This window comes from Podarcis raffonei, chromosome 8 (assembly GCF_027172205.1).
Source record: "Podarcis raffonei isolate rPodRaf1 chromosome 8, rPodRaf1.pri, whole genome shotgun sequence".
Classification (NCBI taxonomy): Eukaryota; Metazoa; Chordata; class Lepidosauria; order Squamata; family Lacertidae; genus Podarcis; species Podarcis raffonei.
In genome coordinates, this window is record NC_070609.1 from 81,620,742 (window position 1) to 81,638,241 (window position 17,500).

Consider the following 17,500-nt stretch of genomic DNA (forward strand, 5'->3'; position numbering starts at 1 on the left):
CAGATCAAGACCACCATATACAGCTCGACTACTGTAGCTACAGGTTCAATCAAAAGACAAAAAGAACAGCTATTTTCTAAGCAGGCAGCTGATCCTTTAGTTCAATAGCCCCCACCCCACGTCCCACTGCTAAGAGAGGCTTCAGAGGCTTTTCCTAAGCCATGACCTTCAGCAGGAATGAGTGGTGGAAAAAAACACTTCTGCTCTAAGGCCCTGCAGCTTCCAGCCCAGAATCTCGTAGTCCCTTGCTATATATGGAATGTGTCTGGCAGGGCTGGGCGATATCTGTTGCAGGTGCAATTCTGCACTTTCTCAGGAAGGAAGGCCAACATGGCGCAGGTGTTGCAGGCCACTACAGCAGCTCCCTCACCATCTATGTCTCTCGGTCCAATGTACACCGTGAAACAGCACTCTGGGCCTCTCCCTCAAAATGTCCCCCTGTTTACAAGACTTGGTTATGAGCTGCAATCATTTAAACAGGATTGCTACTGGCTGCTAACCCCTTCCCCAACTCACAATGGTATTTTGGATATCCATTGTAAAAATAAAAAAGCCAAAAAGAATTAAAATGACGGCAGGAAAAATCCAAAAAAATTGTTATGAATTGCTGGGTAGATCCACCCAACCTCCAGAGACCCGTGTTGGGCTACTGTAAAGACATCAGGGACACTTGCCTTCTTTCTGCCAGCATTTCATAGAAGTCTCTGATATCTTGACCCGTTTTCTCCATAGATTGATAGAATGACAACTGGCTTTCACGGTTTGCAAAATCCACCTGAAAAACAAGAATTTTTAAAGGCCCATTACTCCCAATAACACCCAATTATGAAAAAAGGTTCACCATCTGCATTTAAGACACAGGGAAATTAAGACATGATTAAAAGTTCCCCCCGCCCCATTAAAGCATCAGATGAGGAGAACTTTGCTTGCTGGTGGGTTTCAATGTAGAAGCTAGTTTTAATAGAATATGGTACTTCACAGCTTAGATGTGGGCATGGAAGTATCATAATGCCATACGCATTATGAAAAAAGAAAAGCAACCATGCTGGGCCAATTCAGCAATGGCCAGATACATCTGAGAATATCATAAGGAAGTTGGGGAAGACAGGGTGCATTTAGCCACTGATAACCTTCAACATGTTAATATGAGAGTGATTTTTCTGTATGATTTTAGTCAAAAGGATCACGAGCTAATTATGAATGCATGTATAACTAGTGAGACGTTGTTCTTGTTCTTGCTGTTACTGTTGCTTTTCTCAAGAACTACAATTAAAATGCCTCTGGACAATCTTACACAGCAAGCCAAACCCAGAATACTAAATCCACAGATACTAAATCCCCAAATGCACAGAGTATGGGAAACAAGCAAGATGAATTGGAGGATAGCAAATATGAGCTGGTAGGCATTACTGAAAACTGGTGGCTTGAGACTCATGACTGGAATGTAGGAATTGTAGGGTATAACCTGTTCAAAAGGAATAGACCGAAGAGGAAGAGAGGAACTTCAATTTCCGTGATATCTGTTGGGACTTTAATTCTGCCAAGAATGCAAGGTCCAACAAATTCCTCCATTGCCTCTCCGACAATTTTATTTCCCAGAAGGTGGAAGAAGCATCAAGGGGATCATCAAGAGGAACTGATCAACAAAGTGGAAGTACAAAGAAACTTGGGAGAAAGTGATCATGTTCTTCTTGCTTTCGTGATACAGAGGCAAGGGGAAACTGTGTAGTCGGACACACACTCTGGATTTTAAAAAGGCCAATTTTCAAAAAGCTTAAGGAACTACTGGGTGTGATTCCAACAGTTGCAGGGGGAAAGTCAGGCTGGCTAAAGCTCAGAATGAACTTAGGTTTGCAAGGGAGGTTAGAAATAATTAAAAAGGTTTATTTGGCTATGTCCAAAGTAAGAAGAACAAGGAAGTGGCGGATCCTCTCCTTGCAGAAGACAAGAGAAAAGGCGGAACAACTCAACACCTACTTTGCTTCTGTCGTCACCCGAAAGGAAAGTGATGCCAAACCTGGTGATAACAGAATAAATGATGTAAGGAGGGAGCTGCGTCCCAAGATAGGAAAAGAGGTATTAGGGAACACCTAGTTACTTTAAATGAATTCAAATCTCCAGGGCCTGATGAGCTGCATCCAAGGGTACTAAAGGAGGTTGTGGATGTAATTTCAGAGCCTTTGTCTATGATCTTTGAGAAACCTTGGAGAACAGATGAGGTCCCTACAGACTGGAGGTGGGCAAATGTTGTCTCCATCCTTAGAAAGGGGGAAAAGGAAGACCCGGGTAACTACCGACCGGTGAACTTGACATCAATACCAGGGAAGATCCTAGAACAGATAATTCAACAGTCGGTCATTTAGAAAAGGATGCTGTGATTACTAAGACCTAGCATGGGTTTCTCAAAAATATGTCATGCCAAACCAATCTGATTTCTTTTTTTGATGGAATCACAAACTTGGTGGATCAGAGACATAGTGTATCTTGATTTCAGTAAGGCTTTTGACTAAATCCCCCACAATATTCTTGCAAGGAAGCTGGCAGAATGTGGGTTGAACAAGGTGGATTTGTAGCTGGTTGACTGACTGAACCCAAAGAGTACTTATTTTTGGTTTCCCATGATCCTGGAAAAAAGTGACAAGTGGGGTGCCATAGGGTTCTGTCCTGGGCCTGTTGTTCAACATCTTTATAAATGACTTGGATGAAGGAATTGAGGGGATGCTCATCAAATTCGCAGATGACACAAAACTGGGAGCAGTAGCTAATGTCACAGAAGACAGAATCAAAATTCAAAATGACAGATTGGAGAACTATGTGCAAGCTAACAAAAGGAACTTCAATAGGGATAAATGTAAGGTTCTGCACTTAGACAGAAGAACCAGATGCACAAATATAGGATGGGGGACATCTGAGTGACTAGCAGTACATGTGAAAAGGATCTAGGGATCTTGGTGGACCACAAGCTTAACATGAGGTAACAGTATGATACAGCAGCAAAAAAGGCTGCATCAACAGATGTGTTTAGATCAAGGGAAGTAATAAAAAGGTAAAGGACCCCTGACAATTAAGTCCAGTCGCGAATGACTCTGGGGTTGTGGCGCTCAGTTTTTCCGGGTCATGTGGCCAGCATGACTAATCCGCTTCTGGCAAAACCAGAGCAGCGCACAGAAACTCTGTTTACCTTCCCTCCGGAGCGGTACCTATTTATCTAATTGCACTTTTTGGTGTGCTTTCGAACTGCTAGGTTGGCAGGAGTAGGGACCGAGAAACGGGAACTCACCCCGTCACAGGGATTCGAACTGCCAACCTTCTGATCGGCAAGCCCAAGAGGTTCAGTGGTTTAGACCACAGCACCACCTGCGTCACAGGGAAGTAATAGTACCACTCTATTCTGCCTTGGTCAGACCAACCCTGGAATACTGTGTCCAGTTCTGGAATACTGTGTCCAGTTCTGGGTGCCACAATTTAAGAAGAATGTTGACAAGCTGGAACGTGTGCAGAGGAGGGCAACTAGGATGATCAAGGGTCTAGAAACCAAGCCTTATATGAGAGATGGTTGAAGGAGCTAGGTATGTTTAGCATGGAAAAGAGGAGACTGAGAGGATAGCAATCTTCAAATATCTAAATCGTTGTCAAATGGAAGCTTGTTTTTTCCTGCTCTGGAAGATAGGACTCCTACCGATGGCTTCAAGTCACAAAAAAGGAGATTGAGATCTGACAGTAAGAGCTGTTGAACAGTGGAACAGCCTCCTCCCTTGGGGGTTTTTAAGCAGAGGTTGGGTGGCCATCTGTCATGGATGCTTTAGCTGAGGTTCCTGCATTGCAGGGGTCCCTTCCAACTCTATAAATTAGATTCAATAAATCCCTCTCTCAGGAAGTTGAATAAACAATCCTCAAACACCTGTTACAATGTCAAAAAACCCAAACGGCTAATTTTAATCAAAGGCCAGTAATTAAAAGGTTTAAGACGGATGCACCGGAAGACATTCTGTAATACTCCACAGCAACAGGGCAGGCAGACATCAAACTCACTGAAGCCACACAAGCTATAGAACTAGCACACAGGAGGCTCAATGTTAAATTCATCCTTTACAATGCACCTTTAAGGTGTTCACCTCTTAGTGCAGTCCCCTGCCCCGCCTACCTCCCCCCCCCAAAATAATATATATGGTGCCTTCCTGCTGGCTGGGGCTGATGTGAGTTGTGGTCCAAACACTGGGAGGGCACTAGTTTGGGGAGGGCTATCCTACTGAGTGTGCGCAAGCACCCACTCACACCCCTGACACAAGGTAGGATGTCTTATTTGGAAGCAGATAACCAAGCAAGACAAGAGGAGACGACATTTCAAAGGCCGTCCTGGACAGTGCCCAATGCACCACAAGAACCACATCTTTCCTCTGACGTAGAGCTTATCTCCCTCTTGGAAAAAGCACCATGGGACACAGCACATGCCTTTACTATGCCCCAAATGGCACAGGCCAGGAGGTCAACGCACCTGGCACATCCATGTACACAAGGCAAGAGTCCTGCGCTCAAGGTGATCTCTCCTTGGGAAGGATGCAGTGAGCCAAGAGGGCCAAGGAAATTCTACAGCTGCAGAGATGTTAGCGGCACAAGGTCCAGCAGCCAAAGAACTTAGGAAAGGAGAAGAACTGAGCAAAGCAAATGACAGGAAGGGAAAGGCTGCAAGCAGCAGTTGGAGATGCCCGCACAGCTCCACTCGGCAGAGGGGGTGACAATAATCAATCTTAGAAAAACTTTGGCAAAGCATTCTGTGTCATTAAGCAATTCCCCTGCCTGGCCTATTATTTACTATTGTTTATTATCATTACTACTAATCTTTAGGAACTTAATTTTGCAGACCTTAATTTTATTCCCACCGATTTTCCTCCCCTTGGTCTCTTTTACAGCAGCTTGTGCATATTCAATTTCATTGTAGATAACGAGAGCCATGCCTTTTAAGCGGTCAAACACCACCTGTAAGAACAAAAAAACAAAACAAAACCAAAATAAGAGCCTCATCCACAGGACAGAAACGTCAGTCCCAGCAAACAAATGCAACTAGGGGCAGGGAGAATAGATACGGTTACAACACCAAATTTAGAGGCGTTTTCAGCCTTCCCCGCAACAAGGCATCTTGTAAGAGAGACAATAAAAAGGGGCGAAAGGGACTGCTCTAGGTTGAGAATCATGTGGCTTGAGGCATTGGTAGGCCTTTATTTTGTTTTTCTGTATTTTACTTATTTCCCTGTAGTTGCAAATTTTATGCCCAGAGAGTACAAATTCTGTTTAAAAAAACAGAACAAAAAGACAACTTCTGGTTCTAATGTGACTAATCTGAGCCCTGTCACTGAAGTGGGCCATGCACCCACAATTCTAGGGGGATTCACAGTTTTGCAAGGGGGGGCAGGGGAGGAAGAGAAGGTGGGCAGACACACCAAGCACTCTCTGCACACGTTTGGCTTGCCTTAACATGCCATTTCCCCAACTGGAAAAAAGGTGGCGAGAGCTTTGGACCTCTCGGAAGGATAGGCTCAGCCCGGAGAGAGAGAGAAATATAGAGACAGAAGCAGGTCTTCAGGACGGAGCTTGAATGTGGGGTCAGAAAAGAGCAGGTTTATTGAGGAAGGAAGAGAGGAGACCTCTTCGTGCTGCAGAAAGCCTCCCACCTACCTTCACCACAGGACCATAGCGGCAGAAATGTCGCGTTAAATACTGATCCGTCACGTTTGTCGAAAGACCATCCAACCACATGCAGTTGGTGGGCATGCTCTTCCCAAAGCCCAGCTGGACACAAAAGGGCAAAACTTCCAGTCAGTCAAAGAATTCACAATTAAGCTCATTTAACAAGAGCAGGCCTAATTCTAAACTAAGATCCGTAGAGCAGGTGCGAGCAAGTACTAAGCCAGTTTGGGGGTTTTTTTAAGCCAGTTTTAATTAACATAAATTCCAGAAGCTTAAATGGACACAAAGTGTGGCCCCCTTCCTATGGCAAGTGAATCAAGTGCAACTTGCAGTCTGTACAGGACAAGGAGCTGGAGAGAAAACTGTGAATGGGCAAGAAAACAAATGCCACCTCCACGCTCATTCGGTTTCCAGGTTCTGCACCAAGATGGTCAAACAACTTTGCCCATTCGTGCCATCTGGAGGGACTGAAAAATCCCATAAACAATCCAATCTCATCTACAAGCAAACAGAAAGGCCCTAAGACGGACACAGGGCATCTTATCCTTGCTTCACGGCTCAAGCTGACAAGAATCACTTAAAATCTCTGGAAACAAAAAAAACAAACCCCTCAAAAAGCAGCACTTCTAGGAGAAAATTTACCTTGAGCCGATTATTTCCGAGATATTCCCCATCCATCTTCTTGATCGCTTTACACACACTTGCAATATCACAGTACTGCAGGAATGCATACTGGGGAACCCCATTCACTTTCTTGATGTCAATATCCTGGTGGGGAAGGAAAGCAGTTCACACTGAGAGACAGACTAGGCCACAGGGCACCAAGAGGACTGCTGGTCAAAGAGAACGCCCTGCTAAGGAGGAAGAAGGCTCACAGTTTTGCAGGTTAGCCTTCAGGGATGCAGCAGGACCCCAGTTTAAAGCAGTTGTTGGCCAGTCAAAAACACACACATCCCGCTAAAGCTCAGCAACGTAAGTGGGAGTCTGCAACTGGTGGTCCTAGGTCAAGTATCCACTCACATCTGTGGATTCTCTTTTGCTTCCTAAACCAGCAAGGTCAGGTTGGTGTGTGGACACAAGTGACAGAAGCAGTTTCCCCTCCTCAGCTTCTTTTTCTAAACGACAATACCCCCAAACCATTCAGTGTTCCTGTCCTATTTTTATGCTCTTAAAAATACTGCTCATGGAAAACCACAACAATCCACTCTTCCCTCCCTCCCTCATCTTGCAGCTCATTCTAAACCAAGATGACGCACACAATAAAATCCAGATGAACAACAGCAACAATGCAACAACATTGTGATGCTGATTAATTATTTCAATGCTGGCTTTTGTTTATATATATATATATCTTTAGCAGCAGCTGAAATCTAAGTAGTGACTAAGATACTCTGGAAATATTTAAAGCCTGTGCTAGAGAAAATTATCTACCTGGGGATTTAATGGGCTTAGGCAGGCAGAAGGATAAACAACATTTTGGCCAGCCTTCACTCTGATGACTAGGAGCCGAGGCAAGCACAATGTTCTCTGAGTAGGACGAGTCATCCTCCCAAGCTAGAAATAGAAGCTGGACACTTTCTATTTTTGCAAAACAACACTCACTTCTGCCTTTGTGAGCAGTGTGTTAGGAGATTCAGGCAAAGAAGGAGACTCCAGCACCTTCAACAAGTCCAGGGACAAGAGCAAAAGATCCAGAGAAGACTTCTATTCCCAGAAGCCTTTGGCTCCAAAGGTGAGGAAGCAAAGACTTGCCCAAAGAGGGGACTTCTCTAACACCAGCCAGTCTTTGTTCTAGTGACATAGCAGCATAGGAGCTTCCAACTTAGGGTGACTGACTTGCCGTGAGCAAGCAATTAAAGCAAAAACAAACAGCTACACCCCTAGGGGTCACTTTTCCATTAATGATGAGGCATCCACACAACAGTGGATCTGCAACATACCCCACTGCCACGGTCTGTGTGAGCAAATGACAGTCTCTTTTCTCGTGGATGTCTCCTGAGTTTGCATGCAGTGCTTTTCAGGGCATGCAGGTGGGAGTTTAAAAGGCCTGGCAACACTCAACCCAGGCAGCTCTCAGTCCTGCTTGCTAACACACTCTCCTTCCCCAATGCCAAACACACAGAAGCGGAAGCAGTTTCTGCTGAACCAGACTTGCATTGTTCAGCCATGGACATGAGTTTAGCAAATGCCTAGTAAGCAAGTGAAAAGGCTCCACCTCTTCAAGACAAAGCGAGAAGAGCTGCGCCCTTCAGGAAGGGAAGTCCCAGGGCTGCACAGCTGCCCCCAGTGCTCTTCCTCCTTGGGCCCTTGTAGGTGGGAAGGGCCAGGCAAGCCTTCTAACCATCTGCCTCAAGTGCCACCTCTTCTTGCAAGGGAGCACAGCAAAGGAGGCAGTCTCTGACACATGTAGGGCTCAGAGTATTCAGCAGAGCAAACGGGGTTGTTTTCAATGTAAGGTTGCTAAGACACTGCTACCCAGGGATACGGAAGCTGCCTTTTCCCCCTTCCAAATTTATTATTTCTATATCATGGCTTAATAAGATCCAGTGATACTTATCAGATTAATGGACCTTCAGAGCTTATATTTAATGAGCTGAAACATGCTTCTCTCTCAAATGAACTGATACAAACACACACACACTGTACATACCACTATCCCTCCAAAACGCTGGAAGATGTTGCGAAGGTCATGATATGTGGTGGTTTTTTCTAGATTGCCGATGAACAGAGTTCTCGTTGCCTTGGGGTGGAATTCATCTATTCTTTCATCTAAAGGCCGAAATTCATTCTCGCTCTCTGTTTCTGGAGGCAGGTGATTTAAAAAAAGTTCTTTTAACATTCTGTGGTGTCTTCTCTCTTTAACATTCTGTAGTGTCTAAATCTCTCTACGCTGCCATGTCAGGAGGGCTGAGCTTCATCCCACCCCATTTCAAATGATTATGGATCTAGTAATGCCAGCAAATCAAAGGTCAAAGCAGTCTACCAACTCCTATTCTGTAAGCAGAAACTAAATTCAACAGACTAATCTGGAGGGAAAACTGAAACAAGAGCTCCTGCCCACTTCAATGGGATTTGTGAAGAGGTTCGTGATGGATGGTGCCAATGCACCAAAAATGAGCAGCTGGCTAATGTTTTTGTTAGGGCCAACTTAAGCATCACTAAACTTGAAGAAGAGCCATAGCTCACTGGTAGAGCATTTGCTTTGAAAGCAGAAGGCCCCATGTTCAATTTCCAACACCTCCAAGTTTCCTGGATTCAGTATTTCCTATGTAAAGCAACAGCAAGCTAGCTTTTTTCATGAATTTTCTCCATTCTGGAGAACTTAAAAACCAGATCATGGCTTTGTTGTACTTCAGTTGGGCCAAACTGTTGTTATTTGGATTTTCCTTTGAGGGGCCAGCACAAGGCTACCTGCCATTTTCAAGGGCCAGCAACAACCTCCTTGCGCTCACCTGGCCCTATCCAAGCAGTCACTTCAATCTGCATGCCAAAGAAGAGTTTCCCTTTGGAAGCATTGAGCGCTTTCTCCTGATCCTCCTGTTGCCGGAAGAACACCAGTCCGTATCGCTCTTCAGAGGCTCCGTGAATCTGCACAGATGTCACCTTCCCGTACTTCTTGAACTCGTGGAATAAACCATCTTTAAGGCTGGTGTCTACACCCCAAGAAGCAAAGCAGAAGATTCATGCTGATGGTTACAGAAGACACTGTAGCCTTTTTGGAAAACGCAGCACAAAGGTTGCGGTTTGTACTCTTTCGTGTTGTGAGTTTCTATTTTAAAATGTATAGTGTTACATACACACAGAACTGCCACCTGCAGAACAAGCTGCTTGGGTTCACCCTTCTCCCAACCAAACATGCCACCTCTCCTCCCCAATTCCCCTCTTTTCACTGTGAACCATTCCCTGCATAGAGCGATGTGTAGTCTGCACTTGGGAGAAGCCTCGCAGAATCACCCTGGCCAGAAGGGAACCTCAATACAGCCTCCACTGGTATTGCTCTGTTGCTTCTTGCCCTTTTCCATGATGAGCGGAACCAGAACTGTGCAAATTTGCTCAGTCCTCTTTTGTGCAAAACTAACAAAACTGTGCACAGAATTTTGATTTAAAGGCACACACACAACCCTGCTTTGACTATTATATATCTTTCACTTGTGGTAGGAAAATTCCATGCACCTTAGGTTGATGAACCAGACTGCTTTAAAAAATCTCTTTCAAAATTAATGCTGCCCCATTTGCAATATGACATATTTTCCACCAGCATTCACGTCAGCGGTAGCCTACCAATGCAGTTCAAAGCTCATTAAACAGGGCTTGCGTTTTCCAGTGGAATATTATGGGCTGTCACAATATTGCTTTGGTTTAGCATTAATTATGGATGATGCCTCTTTAGATCTTACCTGTGGAGCGCACTGGAAGATTCTGAACCTTAATCCCAAAACTTTTGCGGGGCTCATCTTTTTCCAGAGATGGAAGCAACTGGGAGGTGGGTGCTGGAACTGCCGTGGATTGAACTGAACGGGCCGGAGACTCGTCGCTTGAGCTGCTGCTGGAGTCACTGCTGTCGAAGTAAAAAAAGAATGGAAAATTCAGCAGAGGGCGGCTGTCAGGTCATTGCCTTGAAACAAAAAGGTGCCCAAGGCCAAATTCTTTTACCCATCAGCAGAAAAGCAGCATATATATCTGAGCACATCTGAGGCATCATGAGGATGCCAACGTCTTTCCTGAAGAATAATCAAGGGTGTGGGAGATGGTTTGTTTTTTGTACCTGGGAAAAACTCAAGGGTCTGGTCACAGGGCAATTAGAAATTTGAGATCTCTTTTCAGTCCTAAGCAGGGTTGGCATTAACAAAATAATTATGAAACTATTCTGTGATTAAGGAACCCAATACAGTCAAATAACTGAGGAGTTATATAGACTCTTAAAGTTTATTGTAAATCTGGGCATACTGGTTGCTGCCTGCAAGTTAAATCCAAGATTCCAATATCTCAATTCACACGTTTCCTGAATAAAAGTGAATTTTTAATTGTTATAATAATTAATACATTAAATCCAAAAACTAGTCATTCAGCTCACGTTTTTCACACGATATACTGGTAGCCAAATGTTTACAAGAGTTCAGTATGTGTACAACTGTGTATATGCGCATCATGCCGAACCCAGAAGTGACCCAGATACATCATAAAGACATCACTGAAACATCACTAAAAAGGCAGAATGGGGGCAGGGGAGGTCAGAACGAGGCAGGGCAGAGCAGAGCAGGGGTGGAATGGGGTGTTTGCAGGATTTTTCAATGGGTCAATTGTACTCAATTTCACTGGCATATTGGGTGCCTTGGAACGTACCGTATTTTTCGCTCTATAGGACGCACCTTGTTTTAGAGGGGGAGAACAGGAAAAAAAATTCTCCCCCTCTCTGCTCAGCGCCCCTTCAGCGAAGCGGCAAGAGAAACGGAGCCCCTTCCATTTCTCCTCCCGCTTCGCTGAAGGGGCGCTGCGCAGAGAGGGAAAACTGTGCAGCGCCTCTCCAGCGAAGCGAAGCCTGGAGAGCAAGAGGGATCGGTGTGCACCGACCCCTCTCGCTCTCCAGGCTTCAGTGAAGGCAACCCGAAGCCTCCGGAGCACAGCGGGAACTCCTGCTGTGCTCCAGAGGCTTGAGGTTCCTTTTGCTGAAGCCAGGAGAGTCTTGCTCTCCCAGCTTCAGCAAAAGGAACCTGAAGCCTCCGGAGCGCAGCGGGAACTCGCGCTGCGCTCCGAAGGCTTCAGGCGGCTATCCCTGAAGCCTGGAGAGCGAGAGGGGCCGGTGCGCACCGACCCCTCTCGCTCTCCAGGCTTCAGCGAAAGCAACGCGTAGCCTCTGGAGCATGGAGGGAGCGCTCCCTCTGCACTTTGGAGGCTTCGCGTTGCTTTCGCTGAAGCCAAGGAGCCTGCATTCGCTCCATAGGATGCACACACATTTCCCCTTAATTTTTGGAGGGGGAAAAGTGTGTCCTATAGAGCGAAAAATACGGTAACTCCTACATCGTATCTGCTTACAGACAAGCTCATAATTAGGAAATTAATGTTCTGCTTTTTCTGTACATATACAAGGACACAAGGCAAAATGACTCACCTGAAGAAAAGGGTCACAAACCAACACAAAGTTAGTTGGGAACTAAATGTCCAGAGCTGTCAGAAGACTGTTACCAAACAAAAGTAATGGTTCTCAATAAATTGGTCACGGGGGCACGGAATAAGTTGCACACCCTTTTGGGCGTAAGCTTAAAGCCCCAATCATGTGAAAAGGAAAAGGAAGCAGATGATAAACAAAGATCTTCACAAAACCAAGGGACTCTACTTGTCTTGGAAAAACTCCCTCCTCACAGCGTGAACTAGCTTGCTCACTCCCTGATGCTAACTGCTAATCATGGTGACACCTTGACAATGATTGGCTGATTGATGCAATGGCTAGGACAGTTCAGTGCAGCTCACGGTCCAACTTCCATGAGGAAAAGGGTGTTGGTTAGTTGGGATTAAAACATTGCAGGGTTATGTTGAAAATTTTGATGGCCCTGAGAGCAGGTAGAGAAGCTAATGGAGCCCCGAGGAAAAGAAAGCTATATGAAGGTGCACAGTGGGGAAACAAACATTTAACAATTGCATTTTTAAAATGCCAGTTTAGATTTATGTGTTGGTTTTGTTTTTTGATTAAAATGTTGTAAGTCGCTTTGAGTTCCCATGGCAAAAAGTGACTAGTACATTTAATAAGCAAGGAGGAGGAGGAAGAACCTGAAGGTAGGGTAAGAGAGGGGGAATCAAGGCATGAAAGGGCAACAAGGAGAAATTAAATCCCAGGAGGAATTTCACAGTGCTTAAGACAAGTAGAATTTTATTTGGGAGGTGGAAGAAAAACTAGGGAGAATGATCTAGAACAGTGGTTTCCAAACTTCCCACCCACAGTCCACTTGAAAACTGCTGAGCGTCATGGTGGACCACTTAATGGTTTTTTTGCCTGTTGTTTAGGAACTGTAACACACTGTGCATTACAATTTTATGGAATTCAAACTGTAATACAATAAAATACAAAATATAAGAAACAAAAGAAGCAAGAGAAATATAATTAAAATCAATATGAGTATTTAATGTGATGGGTGTGCCGTTTCATGTCTTCAGCCACAAATCATGGCATGGATCACCTGAATGAAGTGTGAATGGTCTGTGGACTGCAGTTTGGGAACCCCTGATCTAGAAACATGGTAAAGAAAAGAGAGGGAACAAAGTAGACAGTGGCCAGAGGAAGTAATGGGTGGTAGGGACATGGGAGTTGGAAAAGGAGGGTTAGAGACAGGAGGGTCTGGGTAAAGGAGTAAAAGGAGCAGCCAAGGGGCATATGGTTGCTTTGCCTATACAGAGACATTTCATCAGTTATGACCTCTGCTATCACTGCAGCACTGTGAGCCTGGCAAGCAAAGGGACAGCGACACAAAGACTAAGAAGCAGCAGAGATGGTATGACTGAATTTCACACTGGTTTTAAATTACTAGCCAAGTTTCGGTTCATGTGCCCTCTTAATGGATTCTGCTAAGCACAATTATTTGGCAGTACAGCTCAACTTAAAACTGGGTTGGGTTACCTATCAATGGCATGAAAATTATGGTTTTATGTAAAAAAGGATGGCATCTGGTGATTCGATTCATTAATGAGAGATTATTGTCTTGCGAGAAAGGAATGTCCTGGAAGATCCCATTCCTTTCCAATGGATGACTCATTTCAAGAGTAAGGTGTATAGCCAGCACTCTGGTAGCATCACTGAGCCATGATCATGTCTCTGCCAAAGACAGGGAGTTCAGGTTGAATGCTTCAGGCATAATGGAATGAGGCCAATAAACCAGCTCCAGTTAGGAAGTAGAATGCAAAATTGCACATATTCCAAGGGTCCAGACCCTCATTCACCTTACATTCAGTGTTCAAAAGACACTGCTGTGCGCCAGCCAACCAGCCGATCTGTAGAGATGCCTTGTCGATGTTTTATTCTGGATTGCTTTATTTATGGCTTTAATGTGTTGTAACCCACTTTGAGATTTTTTTCTTTGAAATACAAAGTGGTATAGAAGTGAAATTAACAACAACAAATCCCATTCAGGAAAAGAAATGCAACTAGACATTCCTTTGTGGCAACTGTAACCCAGGTTTAAGGTGCCATTATTTGGTGATTAGCTTATATATCTAAGTTTCTAACAGTTCCTTAAGCTTAAGCAGTTCCTTAAGCTTTTTGAAATTGGCCTTCTTAAAGTCTAGTGCATGTCCAACTACACTCAGTTTTCCCTTGGCTGTGTACAGTGTTACCTCTGGTTACATACTTAATTTGTTCCGGAGGTCCGTTCTTAACCTGAAGCACCACTTTAGCTAATGGGACCTCCTGCTGCCGCCGCGCCGCCCGCTGTGCAATTTCTGTTCTCATCCTGAAGCAAAGTTCTTAACCCGAGGTACTATTTCTGGGTTAGCGGAGTCTGTAACCTGAAGCGTATGTAACCTGAGGTACCACTGTATAATGAAACCCAGGAGGATATAATCACTTCTTCCCAAGGTTCCCTGTACTTTCACTTCTTTCCTTCCTGTTGGTGAGCATCGGGTCAAAGAGAGATGACCTGCTTCTGGGAAACAAAATTGTCAGCGAGACAACTGAGGAATTTGTTGGACCTTTCATTCTTGGCAGAGTATGAGTTCCAATAGATATGGGAGTAATTGAAGTCTGTCATGACCACTATATCACTCTCCTTTTTGAATGCTTGGTAATCTGCTCTCGGAAGGAATCATCCAAGTCCTCAATCTGGCTTGGAGGTCTATGAGCAGACACCCACAATAAGGTCACTGCTGTTTTCCCCTCCTACAATTTTTACCCATATACTTCCAATCTGCCTTCCATGCTCCGGGTCATGAATTTCTTCACAAGTATGTACACCCTTTATATATGATGCTACTCCTGCTCCTTTCCTGTTCGTTCTTTTTTGTTTGAGTTGTACCCCCCAATTTCTACATTCCAGTCATGAGCATAGCTGTCAATGTTTCCCTTTTTTTAAAGGGAAATTCCCTTATTCCGAATAGCATTCCTCACAAGAAAAGGGAAAAGTTGACAGCTATGGTCATGAGTCTCATTTCACCAGCTTTCAGTATTAGGGCATGTTTGCCATCCTGTATTAAGAGTTCAAGTTTTTCTTGCTTGTTTTCCATACTCTGGGCATTCATGTAGAGACAACTGAAACCAGGAGTCATTCATCCTCACACTGCTGCCTCTGTCTCCCTCCATTGGGAATCACCACACATCTCTCCTCTGGGGACTGCAGGAATCGTTCTGTACACTATCTTCCACTTGGTGTGTTCTGAGGCCTGTAACCACTGTACTTGCTCCTCTGGCCAGGAACTGGTGTCTGAGGTGAGGACATGGAACTGATTTTGTAATTCCAGAGACACAGCTTGGCTCCTGACAGTCCTGCTTTTTCGTGTCACGCTCCAATCTCCTGCATCATTTCCCCTCCTACCACTAGATGGCAATGCTCCTCTGTTCTCACTGTGTGTATTTTGAATTTAAAAATCACCTGCCACTGGCAGCTTTTCTCTTGCCAGATTTTCCCCTTCTGCCATAAACTGCTTAGGATTTGTTACTCAGGATTTCAAAATACAGTGGATAAATTAAACTCTTGAACACCATACTTTCTGGCTGCTCAAACATATTTGTTCCACTGACTGCTTTGATCCTGCAAATCTGCTCTGGCTGCTGGAAGGGATCAGAGGGGTAGGAAGTGTTCTAGCGGAGGGATCTCTCAAAGTAGGGTTGCCATACATCCGGATTTTCCTGGACATGTCTGGGATTCCAATGCCAGAATTAGTGTCCGGGGGGAATTTCAGACAATCACTTAAATGTCTGGATTTTTTAAAATTTCTCCCCAAAAGGCTTAACAATGTTCCCCCCCCCAAAAAAAAGCTTATCTCAAGGGGACTTCTTACCCTCCCACTACTCTACTTTTCTGGTTCTTTTTTTTTATTATTCTGTTGTTTGGGTTTGAGTTTAGTTTATTGTATTACTTTGTGGTTTAATTTTGTATACCTTCATGATAGCGGAAAACAATTTCCTGGTAGCCATGCAACACATAGCAAGAGAAGTACACAAAAAAACATAGATGGTGAGCGTCTTGTGATGAGAATGGCTTCTTCTGGGAGACATACATGTACCACCCAGAAACAGTTTTTTTCTACAGCATTAACTTCTTTTCAAGCTGCAGTCAGATTCAGTTAGATCGATGGACATTATCATTTCTTTTAATTGTGTCACAGTCCTAAAAATACAGATATCGCTTTGTCCTGGGCCAGACATCATCTAGATTTGATTATCTAGGTACAGTTCTCAGACTTGGATCATTTTTTTCCTAACAGAAATCTGTTCAGACATTGTTTTGTTATCAGAGTTTAAGGGAGAACCCCAATTTATAAACGGATTACATTATTATTTTGATTAAATATTGAAGCACGGTGCCCTTTTCCAGTAGGAATAACTGGAGAGGGTTCCTTAGCCTGGTGCTTTCAGTGGGGGTTGCCAGCGTGTTCTGTAACAGGCTGCAGTGTCTTCTAGCTTCTCTTTTCAGGGAACAGAGAACAGCAGCAAAAGCGGTCTCTGTTCTGAAATCAGTTTGAAGAAATGTTCATACTCTGGCTCCTCAAAACAGCGTGCGTGCACGAGAAAGACACACACACAGAGAGAGAGAGAGAGAGGAGGCAAGTTGTGAGAGGCTTGCAGGCATCCTATTACGCTGAATTATTTGCAGGATCTTTCATCTTCTTTGCTGTCACAGGATGAAAATAATGAACTACTGCATGTCAACACACACCCCTTACACAAAGCTAAGCTGTGCCTTATTTACTACCCAAATAGAATGCCTAGTAAATATTTATGAGAAAAAAGATATAAAAATTGTGTGAGATTGGTGTAGAAGTAAGAGTATGTAGAATCTGGGAATTTACCATCAGTGTGGAATCTGATTCCTTGTGTAATTGGAAGCCTTCCTGGAAGTGCCCTTTTAGAGGGTAGCCCTATGTCCTGTTGCAGGAGCATGGAGGCAGCTAATGATTCAGATTTGTTCAGTTAATTCTCAGTCAGTTGGCAAAATGCTCCCCATCAGTTAACATGAGAGTGCCAAAGACATTTATATTGAAGATGAGAGTGTTTCTCTGCAGCCATTTTTCATTCCTTTTCACCGATTACACATACAAAATTACAAAGCTACTTTTCTTATTCTAACTCTCAGCAAACAATACAGTGTAAATATAAAATACAGAACTCTTATTCCAGCTGATTATCATTCAGTCCTGCCTACTCTGGGCCCAAAACCAGGTAAACAAACCCTGTTTGATTAGATCTTCTCAGTGTTAGAAACTCAGATATATAAACTAATTGCCAAATGTCATCTTAAATCTAGGTTACAGTCACCACAACAGTATGTCTAGGCGCCATTCTCACCCTGCCCCCCACGAAACTTCTTGTTGTTGTTAATTTCATTTCAATTCTGCTCAATGTTTTAAAGAAACAATCTCAAAGCAGTTTGCAAACACATTAAAACGTCAAATCAATAAAACAAATTCAAGCTTCAAGGGAAATATTTCAGATCCTTCTCTAAGTGACATATTGCTTTCCCCATATTTATTTACCTACTTAATTTATATCGCTGCCCCATAGCAGAAGTATTCTAGAAAACCAGTGTGATGTAGTGCTTAGATTAGGACATGGGCGATCAGGGTTCAAATCCCCACACTCAGTCATGAAGCTCCCTGGGTGACCTTGGGCCAG

General features: G+C 44.0%; 1 protein-coding gene across 8 annotated transcripts in view; it reads right to left on the bottom strand.

Annotated features, from left to right (window-relative positions):
- The window catches only part of SPEN (spen family transcriptional repressor), a 67,207-nt gene that overhangs the window by 12,397 nt on the left and 37,310 nt on the right, over window positions 1-17,500 (bottom strand). For 2 of the 8 annotated variants that reach the window (XM_053401114.1, XM_053401117.1), the window contains exons 4-10: window positions 10,083-10,243; window positions 9,138-9,338; window positions 8,336-8,487; window positions 6,328-6,453; window positions 5,674-5,787; window positions 4,864-4,977; window positions 675-775 (exon numbers count right to left, since the gene is read on the bottom strand). In XM_053401114.1, coding sequence (XP_053257089.1) covers window positions 675-775; window positions 4,864-4,977; window positions 5,674-5,787; window positions 6,328-6,453; window positions 8,336-8,487; window positions 9,138-9,338; window positions 10,083-10,243 — 969 coding nt within the window. The remainder of the gene's footprint in view (window positions 1-674; window positions 776-4,863; window positions 4,978-5,673; window positions 5,788-6,327; window positions 6,454-8,335; window positions 8,488-9,137; window positions 9,339-10,082; window positions 10,244-17,500) is intronic. The other 6 variants (XM_053401121.1, XM_053401120.1, XM_053401116.1 and 3 more) reach the window with 5 other exon arrangements.